The 21,651-nt window shown below is 55.1% G+C and overlaps 1 protein-coding gene and 1 long non-coding RNA gene across 13 annotated transcripts in view; one reads left to right on the forward strand and one right to left on the reverse strand.

Moving 5' to 3' along the window:
• Positions 1-20,445, reverse strand: part of IQCE (IQ motif containing E) — a 42,912-nt gene extending 22,467 nt beyond the window's left edge. Inside the window, exons 1-10 of one of the 12 annotated variants that reach the window (XM_045462172.1) lie at positions 20,166-20,445; positions 19,840-20,039; positions 14,372-14,419; positions 12,987-13,032; positions 9,672-9,800; positions 8,761-8,895; positions 7,838-7,908; positions 3,975-4,088; positions 3,800-3,850; positions 516-586 (exon numbers count right to left, since the gene is read on the reverse strand). In XM_045462172.1, coding sequence (XP_045318128.1) covers positions 516-586; positions 3,800-3,850; positions 3,975-4,088; positions 7,838-7,908; positions 8,761-8,895; positions 9,672-9,735 — 506 coding nt within the window. In that variant the 5' untranslated portion in view covers positions 9,736-9,800; positions 12,987-13,032; positions 14,372-14,419; positions 19,840-20,039; positions 20,166-20,445. Of the gene's footprint in view, positions 1-515; positions 587-3,799; positions 3,851-3,974; positions 4,089-7,837; positions 7,909-8,760; positions 8,896-9,671; positions 9,801-12,986; positions 13,033-14,371; positions 14,711-14,735; positions 15,821-19,839; positions 20,040-20,165 lie in introns of those variants that run through there. The other 11 variants (XM_045462167.1, XM_045462175.1, XM_045462171.1 and 8 more) reach the window with 11 other exon arrangements.
• LOC123589707 lies at positions 17,979-18,836 on the forward strand. Its single transcript, XR_006708437.1, has 2 exons — positions 17,979-18,507; positions 18,750-18,836. It is a non-coding gene; the product is annotated as an uncharacterized LOC123589707 (long non-coding RNA).
• Positions 20,446-21,651: the final 1,206 nt, after the last annotated feature.

Consider the following 21,651-nt stretch of genomic DNA (forward strand, 5'->3'; position numbering starts at 1 on the left):
CACAGGAGGGGAAGCAGAGGAACAGAGAAGGGACGCAGGGAGAGAAAGCGGAAGGGGACTCGGGCACCTCCAGGCAGGACTCTGCTCCGCAGGGCACCACCGGGACCACACGGGACCAGGGCAGGCCGCTGCAGTGCCAGCGCCCACGGACCCACAGGGAGATGGCACGCGGTCCACACCAGACCGAGGACAGAGAGCAGGGCTCAGATGCAACGGGAACAGGAAAAGATGAAAGGGAGACGCTGTTCGGGTGATGTTTGAAGAGGCAGCTAACACTTCCTTTCGTAGTTTTGGCACAAAGAGGATGCTGGGACAAGGGACGTGGGACGGAGGGTGGCGGGTGGGGACTGGGGGTGCAGTCCCAGCAGACAGAGCAGACACCGCTGCCGGGTACGAGGGGAGGCGAGTGGGCACGCGGGCTGGCTGCAGCCAGCCTCGCCAGGGCCCGGCCGAGGAGACCCTGCGGAGCCCGCTCCCCCCCGGCCCACCCCCTGCCCACCCGCGCGTGCCCGTACTTGATCGTGTTGTCCTTCTCCTTGCACTGCTGCTCCAGCCTCAGAATCCTCTGCTTTAGCCCGTTAACGACCTGCCAGTTGAACACGCGCACATCAAGTCGACTGCTTCCGCAGTCCACGAGCTCCCCCTCCCTCCTGTCCCCAGGCTGGGCTAGGTGTCCCCTGCCCGTTGATCCTGCCCCACTTGGTCGCCGGCTTCTCCCGTAGTCCCTAGGCGCAGCAAAGAAAGGGCCCGACTGTCCGGCTCTCGGCACAGGGCGGGGCGGGGGCAGGGCGGGGCAGGTGCAGAGCCTCCCCCCCCCCCCCCCCCCGCCACGTTCCACACTAGGAATACACGGATGCACCGCCATCACCAGATTCAATGGACAACTGTGTCCACGGTATCCCCTTGGGAGCGAGCAGAGCTGACCCCCCACGACCCTGAGCTTCACTCTGGGGCACGGAAGACCGCGTGCGTCTCGTTCCTTCTCTCTGCCAACCCATCACTGTGGGAGACAGCACCCTTGCGCTCCTGAAAGAATATCCCCTTCTTTCTTTCTGGCTAGCCAAACACCTTCCCAGTTGGATTTTAAACTAATTTTCAATTACGTTTGGTAATACATGAATACATCTTCTTGGGGAAAAATGAGAACATATATCAGACTACGGCCCTTGACCTTAACCCCCCTCACCTAATACTGTCATCAAGCGAATTTGTGTCCTCTAGACCTTGTGTCGTGCATGTGCACACACTGACATTACAGCATCCTACCGCACAGGCGGCCACGTGGTTTTCTCATGCCACGAACGGTCCTGGTGGACCATCCCTGTGGGGCCGCACCCCTACGTGACTCCTGCCCGGTACAGTCATATGGTGTGGACACCCATTCCTCGATCGATGAGGCTTAAATTGCTATTTACGACCAAGACTTCAGTAGAAATCACCCTTCTTATGCACACGTGCAGACGTTTCTTGAAGGGCGATGCTCACCAGCCCAGTGCTCACCAGCCCAGTGCTCACCGGCACCTTGCTCACCAGCACAGCATTCAGTCACAGGACACGGCAACTCCGAAGGGCGATTTGGCAGCGGGTGTTAAGGTGGAAACTGCACACACCCAAGGATCTAGAATTCCTACTTTCAATCAACTTTAATTTTAAAAAAGCCAGGGCGCCGGGGTTGGCTCAGTCAGTGGAGCATCCGACTCTCGACATCAGCTCTGGTCGTGATTCCGAGGTCGTGGGATTGAGCCCGGGGTTTGGCTCTGTGCTCAGCACAGAGCCTGCTTGGGATTCTCTCTCTCTCTGTCTCTCTCCCTCTGCTCCCCCCCCCCCACTCACGCTCTCTCTCAAAAAGACCCAGAAAACCCGCAGCATCAGAACAGAAATGCAGAGCCCTTTCTCTAAAAGTATGCATTATTTACAAAATTCTAAATCCTCAATCACGCAGCCATTTCTGAACATAGCTGTACTCGTTTATATTCTTAAAATTTTTTTTCTTCTGAAAATGTTTCCATGTGGCATCATTCAAATTGTAATGGTTTCTCCTCAACGTTCCCCCCCAAATCGGGCAGCTATAAATTTCCTTGTGTAAAAGGCTTTTTATACTGGAGTTTTTCCCTGAGACACAGCCCGAAAGAGAGCAGTACCGGGCAAACGGAAAGCACAACTTCACGGCCATTCCTCTGCTCGGTCATGCCAACCTAAAACACGGTGTCTCGGCTCTGAGCATGCCCGGTGTTCTCAGTCCTGCTGACGCTGGTTTTGATCATTTGTGTTTATTCTGCTGGTTTAAGGCGTGAGGTTTTACTCAGGGTAGCTTAAGACGTCTTTTCTCCAATATTAACTACGAGAGGAACAGTGGGGACCAAGGCACGGTACTTGTGGATTCACTATAAACCCAACCTGGGCAAATCTCTCTTTAAAAAAAAAAAAAAATTTTTTTTAATGTTTATTTATTTTTGAGAGAGAGACAGAGAGTGAGTGGGGAGGGGCAGAGAGAGAGGGAAACACAGAATCTGAAGCAGGCTCCAGGCTCCGAGCTGTCAGCACAGAGCCCGACACGGGGCTCAAACCCACAAACCGCGAGATCATGACCTGAGCCGAAGTTGGATGCTTAACCGACTGAGCCACCCAGGCGCACCATGGCCAAATCTCTTAACCTCAGTTTCCTGAGTTTCAAAGTGGGGATCGAGGGGCACCTGGGCGGCTCAGTCGGTTAAGCGACTGACTTTGGTTCAGATCATGGTCTCGTGGTTCGTGGGTTCCAGCCCTGTATTGGGGTCTCTGCTGTCAGCACAGCGCCTGCTTTGGATCCTCTGTCTCCCTCTCTCTCTGCCCCTCTCCCGCTCACACTCTGTCTCGCCTTCTCTCTAAGTAAACGTTAAAAACATTTTTTTTTAAATAGGGACTGAGTCCCTATCACGAAATCCAATGAGATTATGCTCAACTGTTCGCTGTCTAGGAGTTGCTATTAAGCTAAAGACGATTTTCTCGTGGAAACGCTCCGATCTGTGCTCACGCCCTGAAAGTACTTCCTTCGTGCGTCCTGGGAACGGGGCCGGTGTTAACCACCTATACAGAGCCGACTGCAGGCTTTCCGTACAGGTCCGCATGGATTCTGTGTGTCGCACTGGTCAGTGTCCTCCCTGCTCCCCCATCGTGTTGACTCAGTTTCCCCTGTAGTCCCACGGGGCTCTGTTGCAGATGTTGCATCGTCACACCCGAAAGTCACATCGTTAATGTTATTTGATTCCTTGGGCTCAGTGCTCTCAGAATTGGATCCCTTCCAGGTCCGTCTGCATCTCACTCTTCTCGAGAAGTGTGCTTCCTTGACTCGGCAGGTTTCTTGTGGTCCTTTTTCTCCACCGCCGCAGCCCTCATCACGGAATGGCGCCGGTGCCGTCACCTTGCTTCACTCGCTGTGCTGTGTGTTACGCGGCCCCGTGGCAGAGCTGGTGTGTGTGTTAAAGTGTTAAAGGCTTTATCCTATCCCGCTTTGTTTCCTCAGCGTCTCTAGTTCAGTGTGGTGGCGGGGGACGTCACCACCGCGACCGCTGTCCTCTGCTGTGCACCTTCTGCCCTGCGCGGCCTGCTCGGTCTCCCCTCACGCCCCCAGCAGCGCCCGCAGCGTCTTGTCGTGAGCTCTCCGGCTCCGCGGACGGTGCTTTAGGGGCTCCTGGGCCCTGGCTCCCTGTCACCCCTCTTGCACGACTGCATTAGAGGAAAGGCGTCCCTCAACTCTGGGCTGTTTTGAGATTCAGACTTCAGCGGGAAGGTTATCGGTCCTGCTGGAGTCGGTACTCACCCAGCCAGCATCGGGCCTTTTCTCTGCCAGAGTCCGAACAAAATCCGGGTCCTGCGGCAAGCAGACGGAGAGATGAAGACACTGGCGGGCGGCCTCTCCCCCCTGCAGCCCGAAGAGCGGAGCCTGCGCCTTCCCTGCCGCGGCTGGGCGCCACCGCTGCGGGGCCACGACTTACTCGGGACGGGTCCAAGAGCTGCTGTATCTGCCGGTCCTTCCTGCTGTTTTCCTCCTCCAGGCGCCGCAGCCTTGTTCTCATGAGGTCCACGTCGCTTTTCTGCACGTGCAGGGACTGAGAGGAGACAGAACCACACACATACACACACACACTCGTGCACACGCGCACCCCAACACCCAGGTGAAACACAAGTCGGAGCAGAACTCGCGAGGTGGCCCGGTTCCCGGTCAGGGCGCGTGCGTGGCGCTGGGGGGAAGGAGGCACCTGGTGCCTGGGAACCAGGGGGGATGCCGTCAGGTGCAGGACCACCCGACGTGAGTAGGAACGCCCCTTCCCTAAAGGCAGCCCCACGCAGGCACGCCGCTCTCTCCCACGCCCACCTGAGGGAGCCCACACGTGTCACAGAACGTGTCACCAAAACTCATCCGAGGCTAACGTCCACTTAAAACTCTTGACCTCAGCTGGGGCTTGGGGGGGTCAGAGCGGGGGCCCCTGCCAGTTGTTACCAGTCTGCGGTGAACGGAGGGAAAAAGCCTGAGCAGCTGATTTTTCACGGGACTAAAGTGATTCAATTCCACAACCGCCCTCTTTAGAAAACTCTCCTCCCTCCTACTTTGGGCTTCTGTCGTCCTTTTAGGAAATGGTGATGGTAGGGATTTTTCATTTTTGTTTTCCATGTCCTCACTTGAAAAGGCCTTCTCCCAGGGCGTGAAACCGCGAGGCCTGGAGAACACGAGGTTCAGACGTGCCCACAGCCCGCACGGGGACAGCCAGGGCACTCAACCAGCTTCCGGCATCAGCCTGCATCCGAACTAGCCAGTTAACCTGGAAACACCCTTCTCCTTGCAGGACTCATGAGGCGTAGAAGAGAGACAGTGCCCGAACGAACCCAGCCCCCACCACTGGCAAGCGGACTCCCAGTGTGCCTGCAGAGAGAGAGGCCGGACAGGTCAGCTGCAGGCCTGCCGCTGGCAGGACCGCCATAGCGCTCCAGGAGACGAGGGGACCCTGGCACTCAGTGAGTGTTTAATGAATAGGTCAGTTCGTGCACAGCCATGGGGAAGGAGAAGAAATCTAATAATGGGAATTCTGCTTCCGGAAACGGGGTACACTCAGTGTTCCCTACTCCTGCAGCCGTGGACACTGTATGTAAGACAGATGTAAGAAGGCTCAGAAGGGTGGACAGAAGACAGACTAGGCTGGGGCTCAGGACCCAAGCAGGGACTGCAGAGCCCCCCGGTTTTCCTACTGCCTCACGTGTCCTAGACGGGAGTGCTGGGGAAGCCAACAGCCTGGACAAGCCCACGGGCACAGACAGGAAAAGGGCAGCCTGGCCAGGCAGAGAAGGCATGGGTGATAACCGCTCCACCCTCAGGCAAACACAGCAGAACGTGCAGGCCTCACCCCTGCCAGCGAAGACTGAGCCAGGAGCCAAGCCCCCCACCCCTGCCAGGCTGTAGTGAGGCACGCTGCCTCCTTGCGGGGGGGAGGGGGGTGGGGGGGAGGGGTGGTCAGAGGAGGCCTGCTAGAGCATCAGGACTCTCACTCTCCAGGGGTCATGAGGCCACATACACAAAATAAAGTGCAAGACTTAAATCCTAACCTACCAAAAATTACATTAAATATAAATGACCCAAACAAACCAACTAGGAGACAGGAAGTGGCAACGTAGATTAAAAAACACGCCCAACTACATGTTGTCTGCAAGACCCTCATTTTAACATAATGTGAAAGGAGGTCGAAAGTAAAAGGATGGAAAGAGAGATGCCAGCGAAGCATTAACCAACAAAGGCAGGAGCGGCCATGTTAGCATCAGACCAAGCAGAATTCGGAGAACACAAACGACACGGCGACTCTACAGGCCAGTCCACAGACAAGACAAGAGACCATAAATGCGCCCTCGTCAACAAAAGAGGGAAGACGTGTGACTAAAGAGGAGGCAGAGCTCCCCCCACAGTGTCACATACTGCATCAGTCCACGTAGAGAACATTACCAGGATGCCAGAATTATAGAGATGGGGAGAAAAGCCAGTGGCCGCCAGGAGTCAGGGATGGGGAATGGGGTGGGAGGCAGGTGTGACCACAAAGGGGCAGCTGGAGGGACAGCATGCCCGGTGGCGTGGGGCAGCGTGCGTGCAGGGACACGGGTGCACACACGCGGCAACACGGCACGGAACCGGACACGTGCACCAAGTCCATGTCTGCAGCCTGGTTTTGACACTGCGTTGACTGCTGGGGGAGACAGGTGCGGGGGGGCCTCTGGGCCATCCCCGCCACTCCCTGGGATGTTCTGCACTCGTGGCCTCTTGCGGGGTGCCGGCCGTGGCACAGAGTACTCCCTGGGGCCCTGCGCTGATGGGCGCACCGCATCGCGACTGTGAAACCGTTCCTGTATTATCCCCATTTTTCAACAAGAAACTGAGGCACCATTTGCCACAGAAAAACAACTCTGAAGCTCAGAGTCCTGGAAGTGAAATTCTCCTCCCCCTGCGTTTGGAAGCCTAGACTGATTTTTCCCATAAGTCCGTGATGGGAAGTTTGAATAAAGTCAGTATCATTTTACCCAGAGACCACTTCCAGCTCCAGAAGATTCCTTTCAAGACTGCTACTGCAGTGATTATTCGGAGTTCCAAATGAGGGCTCTCCCCACAATAACTCTGACACACAGCTGTCCTCAGGACAGGGAGTGCGATGCTCCAGCAGCACCTTCACTGCTGGGCAGCTCCCATGGGGGAGCAATCTCTGGACGGCCCCTGACATCGGAGCATCTTGTCTGGGCCGCCACAGAAGGGCTGCGTCTCATGCACGGGGGCCCAGACCGGGGGCTCCTCAGGTAAGATGGCTCGAAGACTCCTCGCCGTGGCCGTGCCCCTGGGCGTGCCGGCTGCCCACGCCCCACCTAACCTCTGGTGCCCAGACGGGCCATGGCCCTCCAGATGCGGAGGAGGTGAACCCTGGCCGCTTCTCCAGGGGCACAAGTATGCACGTGGATGCTAAGAGCAGTGTGGCAGCCGTGGTTCCGTCGAAGGCGATGAGGGTGGCGATAATTTATTCCAGCGCAATTTACACCATAAGGAGTAGGAGGTAGCACGGGGCAGCAAAAAGAGCCTTGGCCTTGGGAGGCAGGTGGCCTTGGGGGAAGTCCTCATTCTGCTACTGGTTGACCTTGGACAGACTACTACCTGGTCTGAATCTCGAGGTCATCACCGGCTAAGAGCCGTAAGCTCCCTCAGACTCCCGTAGAGACCCATTGAGCTAGGGAGCGTGGTCTGTCTGGTTACCACCGAAGAGTCCACACGTGGAGGGCTACTGATAACAATGACGCCAGTGGCCTCATCTGATGCCAGATCTCTGTGCAGAGGGACTGTGATGTCAACCCCGTCTTTCCCATTTTCCGTGCCGTGCTGCTGGAGCAGAGCACGCGTGGAATCTCAACAGTGGAGGCCTCTCCTGCAGCAGGCTCTAGGTGGGTCTCCCAGCTTCCAAGGCACGGGGCCAGGGTTTAAACTCAGGTGCTCCTCAAGGTGCCTGGGGGCTCAGTAGGTTAAGCGTGCAACTCTTGATTTTAGCTCACGTCACGATCTTGAGGTTTATGAGTTTGAGCCCCAAGTCGGGCTCCCGTGCTGACGGTGCGGAGCCTGCTTGGGATTCTCTCTCCCTCTCTCTGTCCCTCCCCCATCACACGTGCACATGTTCTCTCTCTAAAAGTAAATAAACTTAAAACAAAACAAAACTCGGGCGTCCCTGCAAAGCTCATGTTCTTTCCATATGGACACATCTCGGCACTGATCCTGACTTTCCCACCCGTGGTTACGGAAGGCTCTTGTGGTCTAAAACCAACAAAGGACAGACAGAAATACTACCTTCTTCAGCTCAATGATCTCGTCGTACATGTCTTCCTTCTCTCTGTAGACAGGGGTCCCGGGAACGTGACCTGGAGGGGGACACGCAAACGTCTGAAAAGATCATCTGAAGAGTAGACGGAATTCTTGGCTGTGCCTTAAGAAAATCCCGGACGTTTGATAAAAAAGACCAAAGCATTTCACCGGTTTAGCTGGACCGTGATCATTCCCGGAACATAAGGAAACCAACACCGACAGTGAGTAGAAGGGTGAAGCAGGAGAGAACGGAAAGGTGTGAACACAGGGCTTGCCTGCAGGAAAAGGAAAGAAGGGGGACAGAAGGAGAAGTGATACCTTTAGATTCTAAATCGCAAACAAAACAAAAAGACAAAGACAGACAAACAGCAGCCCTTCCAGCGCTGACAGAGTGAGGCAGAGAAGCAGACTCGGGTCTCCGAAATGCGCCTGATAGGCTGAGACTCTACAACATGCAAGCCCAAAGTGGAACTCGGAGCCAGCAGGAAGGGGTCGGCAGGGGGTCAGGGTGACAGGGGCTCACCACGGTCCCTGTGGAGGCTCACGAGGAGAGCTGTGAGGGCCGGGGAGGAGACATGGGGAGAGGCCAGACAGAAGGACGGAGACAGGACAACAGACCCAGGCTTTCTGGTGAGATTTGGGGTTTTCACTACGTGCAACTGTTATTTCTAGTACTGTCCATCCGATAAATCTCAGCAAGCCTCCGAGTTACAGGGGCAGGCCCGACTAGAGCCTGGGGACACGTCACTGTCACGTTAGGAGGGCAGAGCGGACTTGCGGGGTCCCCGTCCTCTCTCCACGGTCTCGTAGGGACACAGCCAATACAGGAAGCCCAAAATCTCACTTTGTCAAAGGACAAATCCCGAGCTTTCCCTTACTTGTGGCCTCGTCACCGTCAACATGCTCACCATTGCTGGCAGAACGCCTGAGATTGGACCTCTTCACTCTTAAGGCTGCTCTCAGATAGTCGGGAGTAGTGCTGGGGGGGCTGGCCCATGCCTGCTCCAAGGTCAGGTCTGACTTCAGGGGCTGGGTCAGACTTCCTGGTTTGAACGTGCATGGATTTAATATGACAGGTACAGACAAACACAACGGAAGGTTTTGCCTCTACTAATCAATGCTCATGGGCTGAAGAAAGCTTAAGACCACAGCAGATGGTGGCAATCAGTGGGATGCTGATAAAAATTTTTGGCTCTCAAAAAATAAAGCCCAGATCCGGAGCATTTGTCTATTTTCACGGTATTAATAGTCCTATGATGTCCAATTTCAGGCGGCCAGCGTGACATCGACCGGCTCACCAAATTCTTAAAAATTTAACAACTGGCTCTTGCGAGTGGGTAGGAGCTGGGCCAGCAGTGCTGGGACGTCACAAGACTCCAGGGATAGCGTGTCACACCCGCAAACCGTCAGAAACCACACTTACGTGTGCCATAAAGATTATGAGGCTCAACGTCTTTGAGAAGTTGAAAAGCAACGTCATGCAAATAAGTCCTATTACGAACTCGATCTTTTAAAAAAATTTTTTTTTAACGTTTATTTTACTTTTGAGACAGAGACAGAGCATGAACGGGGGAGGGTCAGAGAGAGGGAGACACAGAATCGGAAGCAGGCTCCAGGCTCTGAGCCATCAGCCCAGAGCCCGACGCGGGGCTCGAACTCACGGACCGTGAGATCGTGACCTGGGCTGAAGTCGGACGCTTAACCGACTGAGCCACCCAGGCGCCCCACAAATTCGATCTTAAATCACCACCCGCCACTCGTCAAACCCTCCTCTGGAGCGGGAAGGGCCACTCTGTCGGACCAACCACGTACCGCATACCTGGCTTCGAGCTTCCCAGCCACAGCTTCTGTGGGGTTAAGGACATTCTGTTACCAAGAGGCATGCTTGCTGCCGTCCTCAGAGACCTCCAGGATGCCACTTTCCTCGGTTTAGAGTGATAAGGTGACTCTAAAAAGCCAATGTATGGTTTCAGCGGGGCAAGGTATCGATGCCTCTCAACATTTGTGCTTTAGTGACACAAAAATGGTACCAGAACATTCATAAGAACATTGACAAAAGTAAAAAACACACAGCATATGGTTATGTACTACATATTATATAGCTATATCACAGTTATATATATATATGTATATATATATATATGTATATATATATGTGTATATATATATATGGAGTGTGTACATACTTATGTTTGTTTTTGGAATTTTATTATAAAGACATAACATAAAAGGAAATTTATCTAAAAATCCAGTCATAATTCTACCAGTATTTGATGTTCCCAGATACAGGTGTATTATAGTCACAGAACAGTGAACACACAATTTTGTCCTTTGCACTTAATGGTATAAATATTTTTCACTTTGCTACCTAGGGACACAAGTAATACTATCTAGAACTTACTATGTAAAACAAAAAATGTAGAAGAAATGAGAAAAAATTACCTTTCTGGGTATTTTTGATTATGTTATTCATACAAGGGAAACATGACTTTTTAATCTGGGATTTCATCTCTTTAATTATGTAATATCGGACACATTTATGCAATAACTCAGTTGTTCATAAAACATGTTTATAAGTAGCAAAGAAATTCCTGTCTAAGGTAAGTCCTGAAAAACCTAAAAAAAGTCTCTAAGTTTTCTCCATGGCTTCAAAATTTAGGGGAGATTTCTCATTATAATTTGGGACGAGAGAACAGACTCGTCAGACCTGGACGCATTTTCCCTCAGCGGGACCACGGCGCCCCGGCTTGGGGGCATGCTTGAAGGCCTCCCAAACCCTGTCCATTTAAGTGCTCACTTATAAAGTAAGCTGGCCATCAGGGGCAAGCTCCACCAGTAACATTTCCCTCCCTGGCCCACGTGAGCTATCAGCGACCGGTAAGGATCCCTCAGGAAACACGCACGCACGTGGACAAAAGTGGGAAGGCAGAAGGAAACAGCAGTCGGGAGATACGAGGTACTTGGGCGAGCGGGGCTGTGAGCAGCAGAGCCCTGGGCCCTGGAATCCAGTCGGGCCTTAAAGGACAACACTGGCTAAGTGAACGAACGGGACACGTGGTTGCCGCTGTCCCGGCCCAGGAAACCAGACAGAAGCCCACCTGCTGGGCTGGTGTCCCAAAGGCCGCTACGGGAGTGGGCATCTGAGCGGAGATGGCTCACCCGGTGTGAGAGGGCTGAGCCAGCCCAGGGAAGGGGGCGCCGGGGTGCTGGGGAGAGGACCCTGAAGGTCGGGGGGTGGAAAAAGGCTCTGAGGACCAGGGCTGGGCCATACGGGACTCCCAGCGTGGGCTGCGGGGAGAAAGCACGGGGGAAAGCGGGGTGCTGAAGTTCAGCACCCCCCCGACTTCTAGATACTTCTGGGGCTTTCACCGTTCTAAGCTATGTGAAGCACGACTCTGACGTTTACAGAAATCAAGGTACAAACAATTGGACGATTACTATTTGAAACACTTGAAACGCTGATATTCAGTAAAAACAATTAAAGATGTTCTAATATTTACCTTGTAACCGAAGAGAACTTAAAACAAAATGGTTCTAAAACAAGAAGGTTTAAAACACACGCACCCGCCCTTCACATCAATTCTCAATTCCTCCATGGAAGGAGAGGAAGGACATCAAAAACCCAAACTGATAGATTCTTTCTTCCTTTTTTATTTTTTGGAGAGGGTGCGTGAGCACGGAGGGCAGGGAGGTCCAGGGAGAGGGAGAGGGAGAGGGCGAGGGAGAATCCCAAGCAGGCTCCACGCTGATAGCGGGGCTTGCTCCCACAAACTGAGATCATGACCTGAGCCAAAATCGAGAGTCGCACGCTCAACCGGCTGAGCCACCTAGGCACCCCAACGGATGATTTCTTTCTAACGTTTATATTTATCTGTAATACAAAACATGGTTTCTTTTCTGGACAGGAATTTATCTAATTCTGTTCTTCTTGGGCTAATGAAAGTCCAGTCGTGTTCTGTGAGTGCGTCACATACACCACAGGAGATGTTTGAAATACACTCGTATAGAAGAAACGTATAGATACGCATACGGAGGTCAGAGACGGCCACGGGCTTTTGGGTAACAAAAGGAAGCCAATCCGGGATTTAAGCTCTCTCAGAAAGGCGTTCCTAAGCATCAAATTCAAACGTGGTTCTCTGTGCACTAGAGCAGTGTCGGAACGGCCCGGACGAAGAGAGGCCTGGCTGGCCATCTGGACTGAAACCCCATCTGCCACGACTGAACGCTTGTGCCCCTCAGTCGTACGCTGAACGCTAACGCGAACCCTAACGTGATGGTGTCGGGGTGAGGCCTGGGGGAGATGATTAGGTCATGATTAGGTCCCAGAGCTCCCTCACCTCTTCCCCCACGTGAGGTACAACCGGGCCGCGGCCGCCCTCAACCTGGAAGACGCCTCAGCACAGCCACCGTGCTGACACCCACCCGAGTCTTGGACTTGGGCCTCCAGGACCGTCAGAAGTAAATGGCTGTTATTCAGAAGTTGCCGGGCCTTCCGCCAGCTGTCGGGGCAGAGCAACACCCATCCCCGCAACATCGTCCCTAGCAGGCAGCCACCCGCATGCCCACGGCCAAGGATGGTGTCTCCCCGCAGGGGATGGGGAACACAGAACCTGCCCACAGATGCAGCAGGGCAAGCCCACCGGGAAACCGCTACACCCGCTCAGCACGGCGTCCACAGCAGCTCTGACTCAATCCCGAGGGGATGAGGCCTTCTGGCTGAGGCAGCGTTCGGAAGACACAAGTAGGTTCAGAGGGCAGGGAAAGAACCCAAGAGGCCAGAGCACTGCGTCTGCAGGAGGCTCCTGGGACAGCGGCCCCTGGGAGCTTCAGCCCCCTGCTGGGCCTCCTCCCATGGGGGCCACGGGGGTAGACAGGGACCCCAAGAGTGCCGGCTCCCAAGACCCCACCACAAGGGCCACGGGGGAAGGCGGGGACCCCGAGAGTGCTGGCTCCCGAGACCCCAACACAAAATGGAGCCAAGTGGCGGGAGTGTCACTTCTTGATAACCCCAGGTGTTTGAAGAAGCCATTCTTGATCTTTCTCCCAAGACATCAGGGAAGGACAGCTTCTAAAACCCTTTCTCTGGGTTAAAGTGCAGAAATTGGAGGCATGAAGGGCCTGGTCATATACTTACTCAGTGATGTGGGTGGAGGTTTGTGGAAACTTTTCCTTTCTGCTTTCTGAAAGAAAAGAAACGATGTAAAGCACGTTGAGCCTTCTCGAGGAGCCCAATGGCCCCAAAAGTGAAGCACAGGCATGTTCAGGACGGGTCAGAGCAGGTGCAAGGGCAGCGAGAGAAGAGGTTAACTCAGCAGAGACATGAGTGAAGGCTGAGCCCAGGAAGAAACACACAGCACAGCGAGGTGACCCCGGAAAACGCGATCCGTGCGGTGTTCTGGCTGCACTGGGTTCCCGGGAGCTCTTGGGACACTACCTACAAGCACACTGAAGATGCCACGTGAACAACTATCTTCGGCCCCCCGACTGTCCTCAGGCCAGTGCCTGTAGCGCCAAGGTGTGACCGTCCACCAGGATGGACTCGGCAGGAATACGGCAAGTACAAACCCCACTGGGGAGGGACGGTCCTGCACGGGAGGGGCTCTGTCGGAACACCGTCTCCCAGGGCAACCCTGATGCCAGATGCAGAACTGGGCCCTGCCGTGTGCCCAGGGAAAGGACAAACCTCATCGGCTTCCTCTTGGACAGAGAATCCCTCTTCCCTCCCTTCCAGCAGAACCGTGAGCCCTGCCATCTGAATTTTCCCTGGACATGAGCTGGATCCCTACTCCTCCGGGGAGCATCTCGGGTCCACGGCCTCAGTGGTGTTGAGGGAACACCCCTAATCTGCAGAGGTCCCTCACTGCAGACAACGGGTGCGTGATGTTCCCTTTCGAGTGCACAGAGCCGAGGTGGAACGGAGACCGGCTGGTGCCACGTGCCCTCAGAGCCACGTGCTGAGGCTCATCTGTGACTCTGCCTGCTGGACACGTGCCTTGTGCTCTTTCTTTGTGACCGCGAAGCCGGCAGGCTGCACGTTCTACCCAGCGCGGCTCCCCAGACAAACCCAGACCGGCCAGGCTGGGGGCTGCTCTGCCTTGGGACCCCTGCTGGCCACTCTCCCTTCAGGCCACTCCTGGCATCCAGGGGACCCTGGGGCCATCGTGCCAGGACATCACACACCGCCAGAGCCGCGGCTGCCAAAGCGAATCCCTTCTCCAGCCTAGAGCCCTCTCCCCCCTTCATGCTACACCAAAACCAGAAGCAGGATAAGAGCTTAGAATGTGCCTCAAATATACTCTGCTCACAACTAACACCCGGATACAAGTTTTAAAATTATAATCACGGTTACCTATACCAACCAAGGGCTCAAAACTCCTCAAGTGCAGAGTAGCCCCTAGAGTGTGTATTCTGGCTCTAAACGTCACGTTTGCGGGGAAAGAGCCAGGGGCGTGTTTGGGTAACGTGTAGGGGCCAGATAACCAGCAGTGGGACAAGCGGCTGTGCCCCGATCACACTCACCGTCTCAAAGTCAGAGTCAAAGGTAATTGCGGATAGACTGTCATCTCCCTGGAAGAAGAGATGGAAACAGTGAAATTTTAGGGAACCTGCCTGGCCCCCCACGGTCACACGTACAAAGTGAGAACAGCCCATCCACGGCTGCTGAGGCAGTGACTCAAGAAACCCTCTCCGAGTTAGCTCAGAACATGCAAAGTGGGCAGCGGCCAGCCCGCTCGGTTGCAGCCCAAAGAACGGTGGCAGACGTGACACAAAGCTCCACCCGCTTGGGCTGCTCCACATCTGTCCATCTAGCGGCACCACATCCAAGGATCTGCTATGTACTGTCGATAAAGAAACGGTTTTGGAGAAAAGGAACGTGTTGCACATCATTTAAATGCTCTCTTATTCATCTTCACATCAAGGCACAAGGGACCTGGGACTGGATCCTGACAAGAACAAGTCAAAGTCATTTAAAAACACACGCGCATTAATACATGCCTTATTTGGCCGTAGAAACCTTCCTGCCCGGCCGTGGGGGGTAGAGGAAAACCAGTACCACCTAATTTCAGTACGAGGATGTCATTTCCCAAGAGAAGACTGTTTCTGTGCTAACTCACTTACTCAGTTTTAAATCCTAAAAAAAGGGAAAGGAGGAACACACATAAACCCGTAATTCCCCTCTGATCGCCGTGCTGTTGGTTCGCGGTGCGGTTGCCGGGAGTTAGGAACTGACACCCGTCCTGGGAGCCGGGAAGGCTGTGTCTGGCTGGTGAGCGTGTCTCAGCAAGCCGCGTGGGTGCGGCTGAACCCACACGGTGTCGTCGTGGGACTTTGCTGCCTCCTGAAAAGCACAAGTACGGACTAAGCCATATGGCCATAGTATCAGTACTTTAAGGAACAATTCTTCCAGCAGATGTTCCACTGGAAACATATGGCCGTGCCAGAGGGTGGGGGGTGGGTAAGGTGTCGCTGTCGGGACGGGGCAGCCCTCCAGCCCAGCGATCTGAAACACAGGGTCCGGACTAAAGGTGTGGCGTGACCTGATGTGGGACGGGGGGAAGGTCGTGTGCCCCAAATAAACAGAATCTTTCATCAGCCACTGACGGATTTTCTACGGCATTTCACAAGTGATGTTTTAAGGCACAACTAGCACGTGACGATCATAGAGCGTCTTCCTTGAGCAAAGCGTGTGAAAATGACGCCCAACGTTTAGGAAGGGAAGGCAGCAGGTTCAACGTGCAGATCCCGTGCCAGATCTGGGGAGACACGGTGGCGACCGCGCCCTGGCATCGCAAAGGACACGCCTGCCGACGGCGGGTGTGGACCCGCTGGAAACCACACAGAGGAGGAGCGACGGCTTTCTCTGTGGACGCTCCTCATCATTACTTGTTTAATGGCCTGAAGGCTCAACAGGGAAACGAGGCTACCTGTGTGGTGGACAAAACCAAGGGATCTGTCTCCCACAGGTGCGCTCAGCCACCACGCCTTCCCCCCGGCCGATCCTCCCTGCCTTCGCTCCCTCTGCCCGCCAGTCCTCCCAGACGGGACGGGACAGGATGCGGAGCCGCTCCAGGCTCACCTCTTCAGGCTGCAGCAGACAGACCAGGGGCTGCGTTAAAGACAATGAATGCGTCGATGTCTCTGAGCACAGTCTGAGCTGCCGCACCCGTTCCCTGGGCGTCGGGAGCCCGGGGCGGCCGCGGGGCAGGCGGGCGGAGAGCCCGACGGGGCCCAGAGCAGCATCGTGCCTCCCTGCCGGCTGTGTGACGTTGGCCACACCACTGACCCTCTGCATCCCAGCTTCCCCAACAAAGGAGAACACGTTCCTCTATTGGATTTTCAAAAGCACTAGAAGGATATGTGTACTAAGCAGACACTGGGAAAAAAGAGCGGGTCTCGAAGGAGACGGGAGAACCTGCGGGGATTCTGTACACGGTGTCGGCGAAGAAGGAATACGTTCCCTAGGAGTGGTCTTCCAGAATGATGGGGTGAGGAGCTCGGACGACTGTCTCCTCAACAGACAGCCGTTTAACACAGAAAGTCATCAAACAAACAATCATTTGGGTTTCTGGAAACTGGCCTAAGGGCAGAGAGCAATGGAGGAGATTCACTCAAGAAAATCTACTAAATCTGGGAGAGAACAGTCCGGGGCATCCCTTGCCCCCTCCCACCCCCAGCCCTGTCCCACGGGAACTACTCCAGGGAGATAGGCTCTAGATGGGTGCAGGCAAGACAGTGGTGAACGGTGGGGGAGATTCCCTGCGCCCAGAAGGAGGGTGTAAGCCCTACCCCAGGAGCAGCCGACTAGGAATTCTAGGTCCCCAGCTTGCTCGCAGGGCAGAGGTTCCGCTCAGGGAGGGTCAGGCCCCCACCTCCCCGCACCACAACAGGACTGTCACTCGAGGAGGCCGTCCCTGCTGTTGGCCCCGTGCGGTAGCACAGGGGACTGGCTGTATTTGTAGTGCATGCGAAGTCCAATGCCAAGTTGAAGACAATGGGGACGTGGTGGGGAGCCATGACAGGGCCCTCCTAGCTCTGTGACGGCAGCAGCAGGAAGCCAATCTGAAGAGCAACCAGAAGCTTTAACAGAGCCCAGAAGAGCCTTCCTGGGGTCACAGTCGACCTTGAGGGTCAGGGAGGCTGCCTCCAAGTGCTAGACCGCACGCACGTGGCCGTGGGCTTAAGGAGGGCTTGGAAACACTCCCCACACACCGAGACCAACCCTGGCTGAGGGGCCTTAGCACAACCTCGAAGCAAACACTGGCTGGACAAGAAACCGCCCCGCCACAAGAGCCGCTCCCAGGAGCCAGGCCTAGAGGTACAATATCTAGAGGTCCGGAGGGCACGTGCGCGTCTAAGGCTGCCCGTGCAGGGGACGCGGAGAGGGGCAACCCAAGCTACTAGTCCCTGGCTGCGGGTGGGCAAAACCGTAAAGTCGCACACTGTGACAGCAGCCTCCAAGCCACACGCACACAGATGGACACATGCACGCACGCACACGCCCACACAGGCACACGCAGTGTGACAGGCCAAGGGGCTTACCCACAGCCGTTGATCAAAAAATGGCTTCTGTTGACCCAAGGGTGACCCCTAGGTAGTGAAGTGAAGAGAAATGCAAACAAGACAAAACCTGCAGGGAACCAGAGGCTGCACAGCACGGGCAGAAGGACCTCAGAGTTAGTCCAGCTAAGTCACTCACCAAACACAGACCACCAAGCAAACACCAAGCCCATGGGGAGGAGGGGTGGCGACCCAGGGTCACTGTCACATTCTATGTAAATGTCTAGCTTCCGACAGGAAACCATGAGATACCCAGAGAAACAGGAAAGTGTGATTGTTAGAAGGGGGAAAAAAGCAGAAATAGAAACTTCTGAAGGAGCCCGGATGAGGGACTTAGCAAAGACTTCAGAGCAGCCATTATAAATATGTTCAAGCCGTGGTGCTGTGAGGCTGCAGGATGATCTGGGAGGCAGGAGAGCACAGGAGATTGTGAGCCAAAGGTCGGGGGCAGGGCTGGGGGGAGAGGAGACCTGAGGTCTGGGCCAGGGGGCTAATAAAGCACGCGACATAGAACCTTACACATAGTAAATGTCTAATAAATGCTCTTCTTGTCTCGTTCTAGAAACTGTGAGCCTTTTTACGAATGTTGGCCCTTAAATCACCCGTGGCCCCACTCAGCTTCTACATCACCCCCGTGGCTCTGTACTGCTGTCAGCGGAGCCCCTTCCAGCCGCCGCACGGTGAGGCCCCTGGCACACAGTAAGCGCTCTGCGAAAGTTCACGAGCAAGCCTAGAGGCAGCTCTATTCCAAGGGACTTGAGAGAATGGACAGACTGGACAGCGCCTGCTCTCAAGAGGTTCTTGTCTAACCGAGCACAGATGCAAGCTAGCAGAAAAGCCGCAAGTTAGCCTGGACCAAGGGCGTCTCCTAGACGTGGAGAGAGCTTTGCAACAGTTCCTCCACGAGACCGAACTCCTTGAGACCAAGGCAACATGGCTTAACTTGTTCTGTGTCCTCAGAGCCTCACACGTAAGGGGCTTAGCAAATGTTTATGTGCATAAGGATGTTTATAGTAGCACCGTTTCTAATAGCTGAACAGCGAAAACAAAAGAGTAAAAAGCAGGGAAATGGGTGAATACAATAAGGGCATCCACAGGTTAGACTTTTTCTTTTTAAAAAAAAATTTTTTTTTTCAACGTTTATTTATTTTTGGGACAGAGAGAGACAGAGCATGAACGGGGGAGGGGCAGAGAGAGAGGGAGACACAGAATCGGAAACAGGCTCCAGGCTCTGAGCCATCAGCCCAGAGCCCGACGCGGGGCTCGAACTCACGGACCGCGAGATCGTGACCTGGCCGAAGTCGGACGCTTAACCGACTGCGCCACCCAGGCGCCCCAGGTTAGACTTTTTCATATCATGCTCGTGAAAACGTGCGGCTGTGGGAAAACGCTAACGACAAATTAAACAGTAAAGGTGACAAAACGAGTCAGATATGCTCTCAACTTTTTTCAAAGGTGCGTGGAAAAAAGATTGGAAGGAAATCCGCCAGATATTGACCAGGTCTCGTGCAGGTAAACGGACTTTCTAAGTTTTCTCTAACGGTCATGAGTTTTACAATCACGACATAAGACGTCACTTTCTAAAGATGAAGGACCCATGGCGGTAACTGAGTCCCATGTAGGTGGGCGGGCCTCCCAGATGAGGCAAGACTCGCTGCCTGGAGGGACAAGTTCAGTCGCTCCCAGGGGCCAGCAGCACTGAGCCTGGGCCCTCGCTGTCCAGCCCGGCTGAGTGCTGCCCTCTCAGTGAGAAGGACGCAAAGCGAGCAAATTTCCCTCTGTCTGGAGCCCTCCCAAGGCTTCTCACCCCGCCTGCAATAAAATCCACGCTCCCTGCATGGCCTGCACGGCTCCCGTGGCCAGGCGGGTGCCCACCTCCCATGCACACCCCTTTCCCCCAGGAGGTCCTGGCAAGCTTTCATGCAGGCGCTGCGCCACACCCCTCTCTCCCATCTCAGGACCTTAGTACATGCTGCTGCCCCACTGCTCTCAGGTCTTTACCAGCCTGTCTCCTTCTCGTCCTCATCCAGGGCGTCCTCAGAGCGGCTGCTCCGGGCACCCCGTCTAAAGCAGCCCTCTGCAACACCTCCATCACATGGGGCCTGTTTTATTTTCTGCACAGCTCACTCTCTGAAGTGATCTTGACGCTCTGTTTCCTGCCTTCTTCTCCCCCATGGGAATGCCACTTACCCACGTGGATACCTCTCCTCCAGCAGGTAGTGGGCGCTCCCAAAACACTTGGAAAAGGCACGAGCGGACAGCACGTTTGCCCTCACCCAGAGGAGTAAACCTGCGGACGCCTCCCCCGGGGAAGCCTTCTCCCATCAGCGCCGGGCAGGGCACTGTTGTCGGGGCCGGGGGTTTTCCCCCTGTACACCCAGGCCGGCCGCTGCCCCCCGCACCGGAGGCACGGGTGGGCCAGCACTTACGCAGTAAGCTCCGTCGCCCCGCGGACCGCGGTAGCAGGCTCGGCACAGGCCGGGGCCTCGAAGGAGGGCGCAGCGTCCGGGAGGGCTTCCTGGAAGCGGCGGCCTGTGCACGGGCTGGCGGGGTCTAGGGGCGGCTGGAGGCTGGGTGAGGGGCGGCGACGCCCGGCCGGCTGCACGCGGGCGAGGGCCCAAGGGTCGGTCTTATGCGGTAACAATAATGGCAGCTGTCACCCGGCGGCCTCCGGCCGTGTGCCCCTTCCTCCGGACCGCGCCTGGCCCCGAGAGCCGGCGAGCTGGAGGGAGCGAGGAGGCCCGCCCGCGCTTACCGTCTCCGAGGCCGGATCCGCGGTGCCCAGTGACATGGCTGCGGCGCCGCCCGGCCGCCCCTCGGCGCTGCGGGCACGATTGTCCGGCTGTGCGGCTCCGCCGGCGGCCCAGCAGCCCGCAGCCTCCGGACCTCCCTGCCCGCGCGCCTGCCGCGACCCCGCTGCCATGGTAACCGCGCCGCCCGCACAGCCCCGGATGTGGCCGGCGCCCGAGAGCCCGGCCGACCTTGCGCGTGCGCCGGGAAGCCCGAGGGCCGACCCGCAGCGCGCCCAGAGGGGCGAGGCTCAGAGCCCTGCGGTGCTGAAGCCCCGGGAACGCGCTTAAAGGTTCCCGGAGTGCGTCCCCCACCTTCTCTCGTGGAGGCTCCGCGACAAGCCTCTGCGCCAGTCACAGAGCAGGATGCTGCTGTTTATTAGGTTAACGCTAAAAGGGACAAGGAGCTTGTGCAGGCTGCTAGTTCTGGACACCCGGCGTTCAGAAAATTATCCTCCCTGATCTCTATCTTAAGCTCTAGGGTTCTGATGTAGTAGCCCCACGACAATAAATATACTGCGTTTGCGCTGCAACTCAGTGGGCATCGTGAAGATCTTTAGGAACATTGGGCTCCAGAGTTTATTGAAATTATTATTAGCAACTATGCTTTTTCTTGCTCCTTTATACAGGTGTCCAAGGGCACCTACTCTGTCCCCTCACCCTGCTTTCTTTTTCCAGCCACCTGACATCTATCATCTACGAGAGCATTCCATGTCCAGAATGTAAGCTCTCTGGGGCAGGGGCTTGGTTTTGTTCACGGCCTTTTTTCCATCCCTTGGAACAGGGGCTGGCACAGAGCAGTTGCTCACTGTGTATTTGGTGTCCGGGGAGTCCTTATAACTTTTGTGTGCTGCTGTTTCCACAAATGTTGATAAATGGATTGTTGTGAGAATCAACTGAGTCGATATCTGTAAAGTGCTTAGAGAACAGTTGCCCGTTCCAGAATGAGTGCAATGTGACACTTCTCTTGGTGTGGTGAACAAATGAATGAGTCCTCACCCACTGTAGCGTGTTGTAGCCGAAATGCTGGCAGATTATTACTGGTCTAGTTCTGGCACCAACATATAGTACAGGTTCATGGCTCTCTTTTCGTCAGTGTCCTCACTTGTACACAAAGGGGGTGTGGCTCCCCACCGGCACAGAGAACCTGAACTGCTTATCTTAACAACTTCCATTTATTTCCTAGAGGTGTTGCCCACATGGAGGACAAAAGCTTTTGCTACCTTAACTACCTATACCCCTGTACCCCCTGCTCCACTCCTGGAGCTCCACAGTCCCCCTGCCCTTCCTGATTCTGTTTTTCACTTACCTCCTCTCATTTAGTTATAGAGACACTACATGTCCACGGCTTTTTATCTGCTGTTCTGAATTCGGAAAACTTTTGAAAGCCTTTCAGAATTCATTGGTTGGCAAAACTGTTCTGACCTGAACTCATTCGTCGACAAAAGTCTG

The sequence above is a fragment of the Leopardus geoffroyi genome, chromosome E3 (genome assembly GCF_018350155.1).
Source record: "Leopardus geoffroyi isolate Oge1 chromosome E3, O.geoffroyi_Oge1_pat1.0, whole genome shotgun sequence".
Taxonomy (NCBI): domain Eukaryota; kingdom Metazoa; phylum Chordata; class Mammalia; order Carnivora; family Felidae; genus Leopardus; species Leopardus geoffroyi.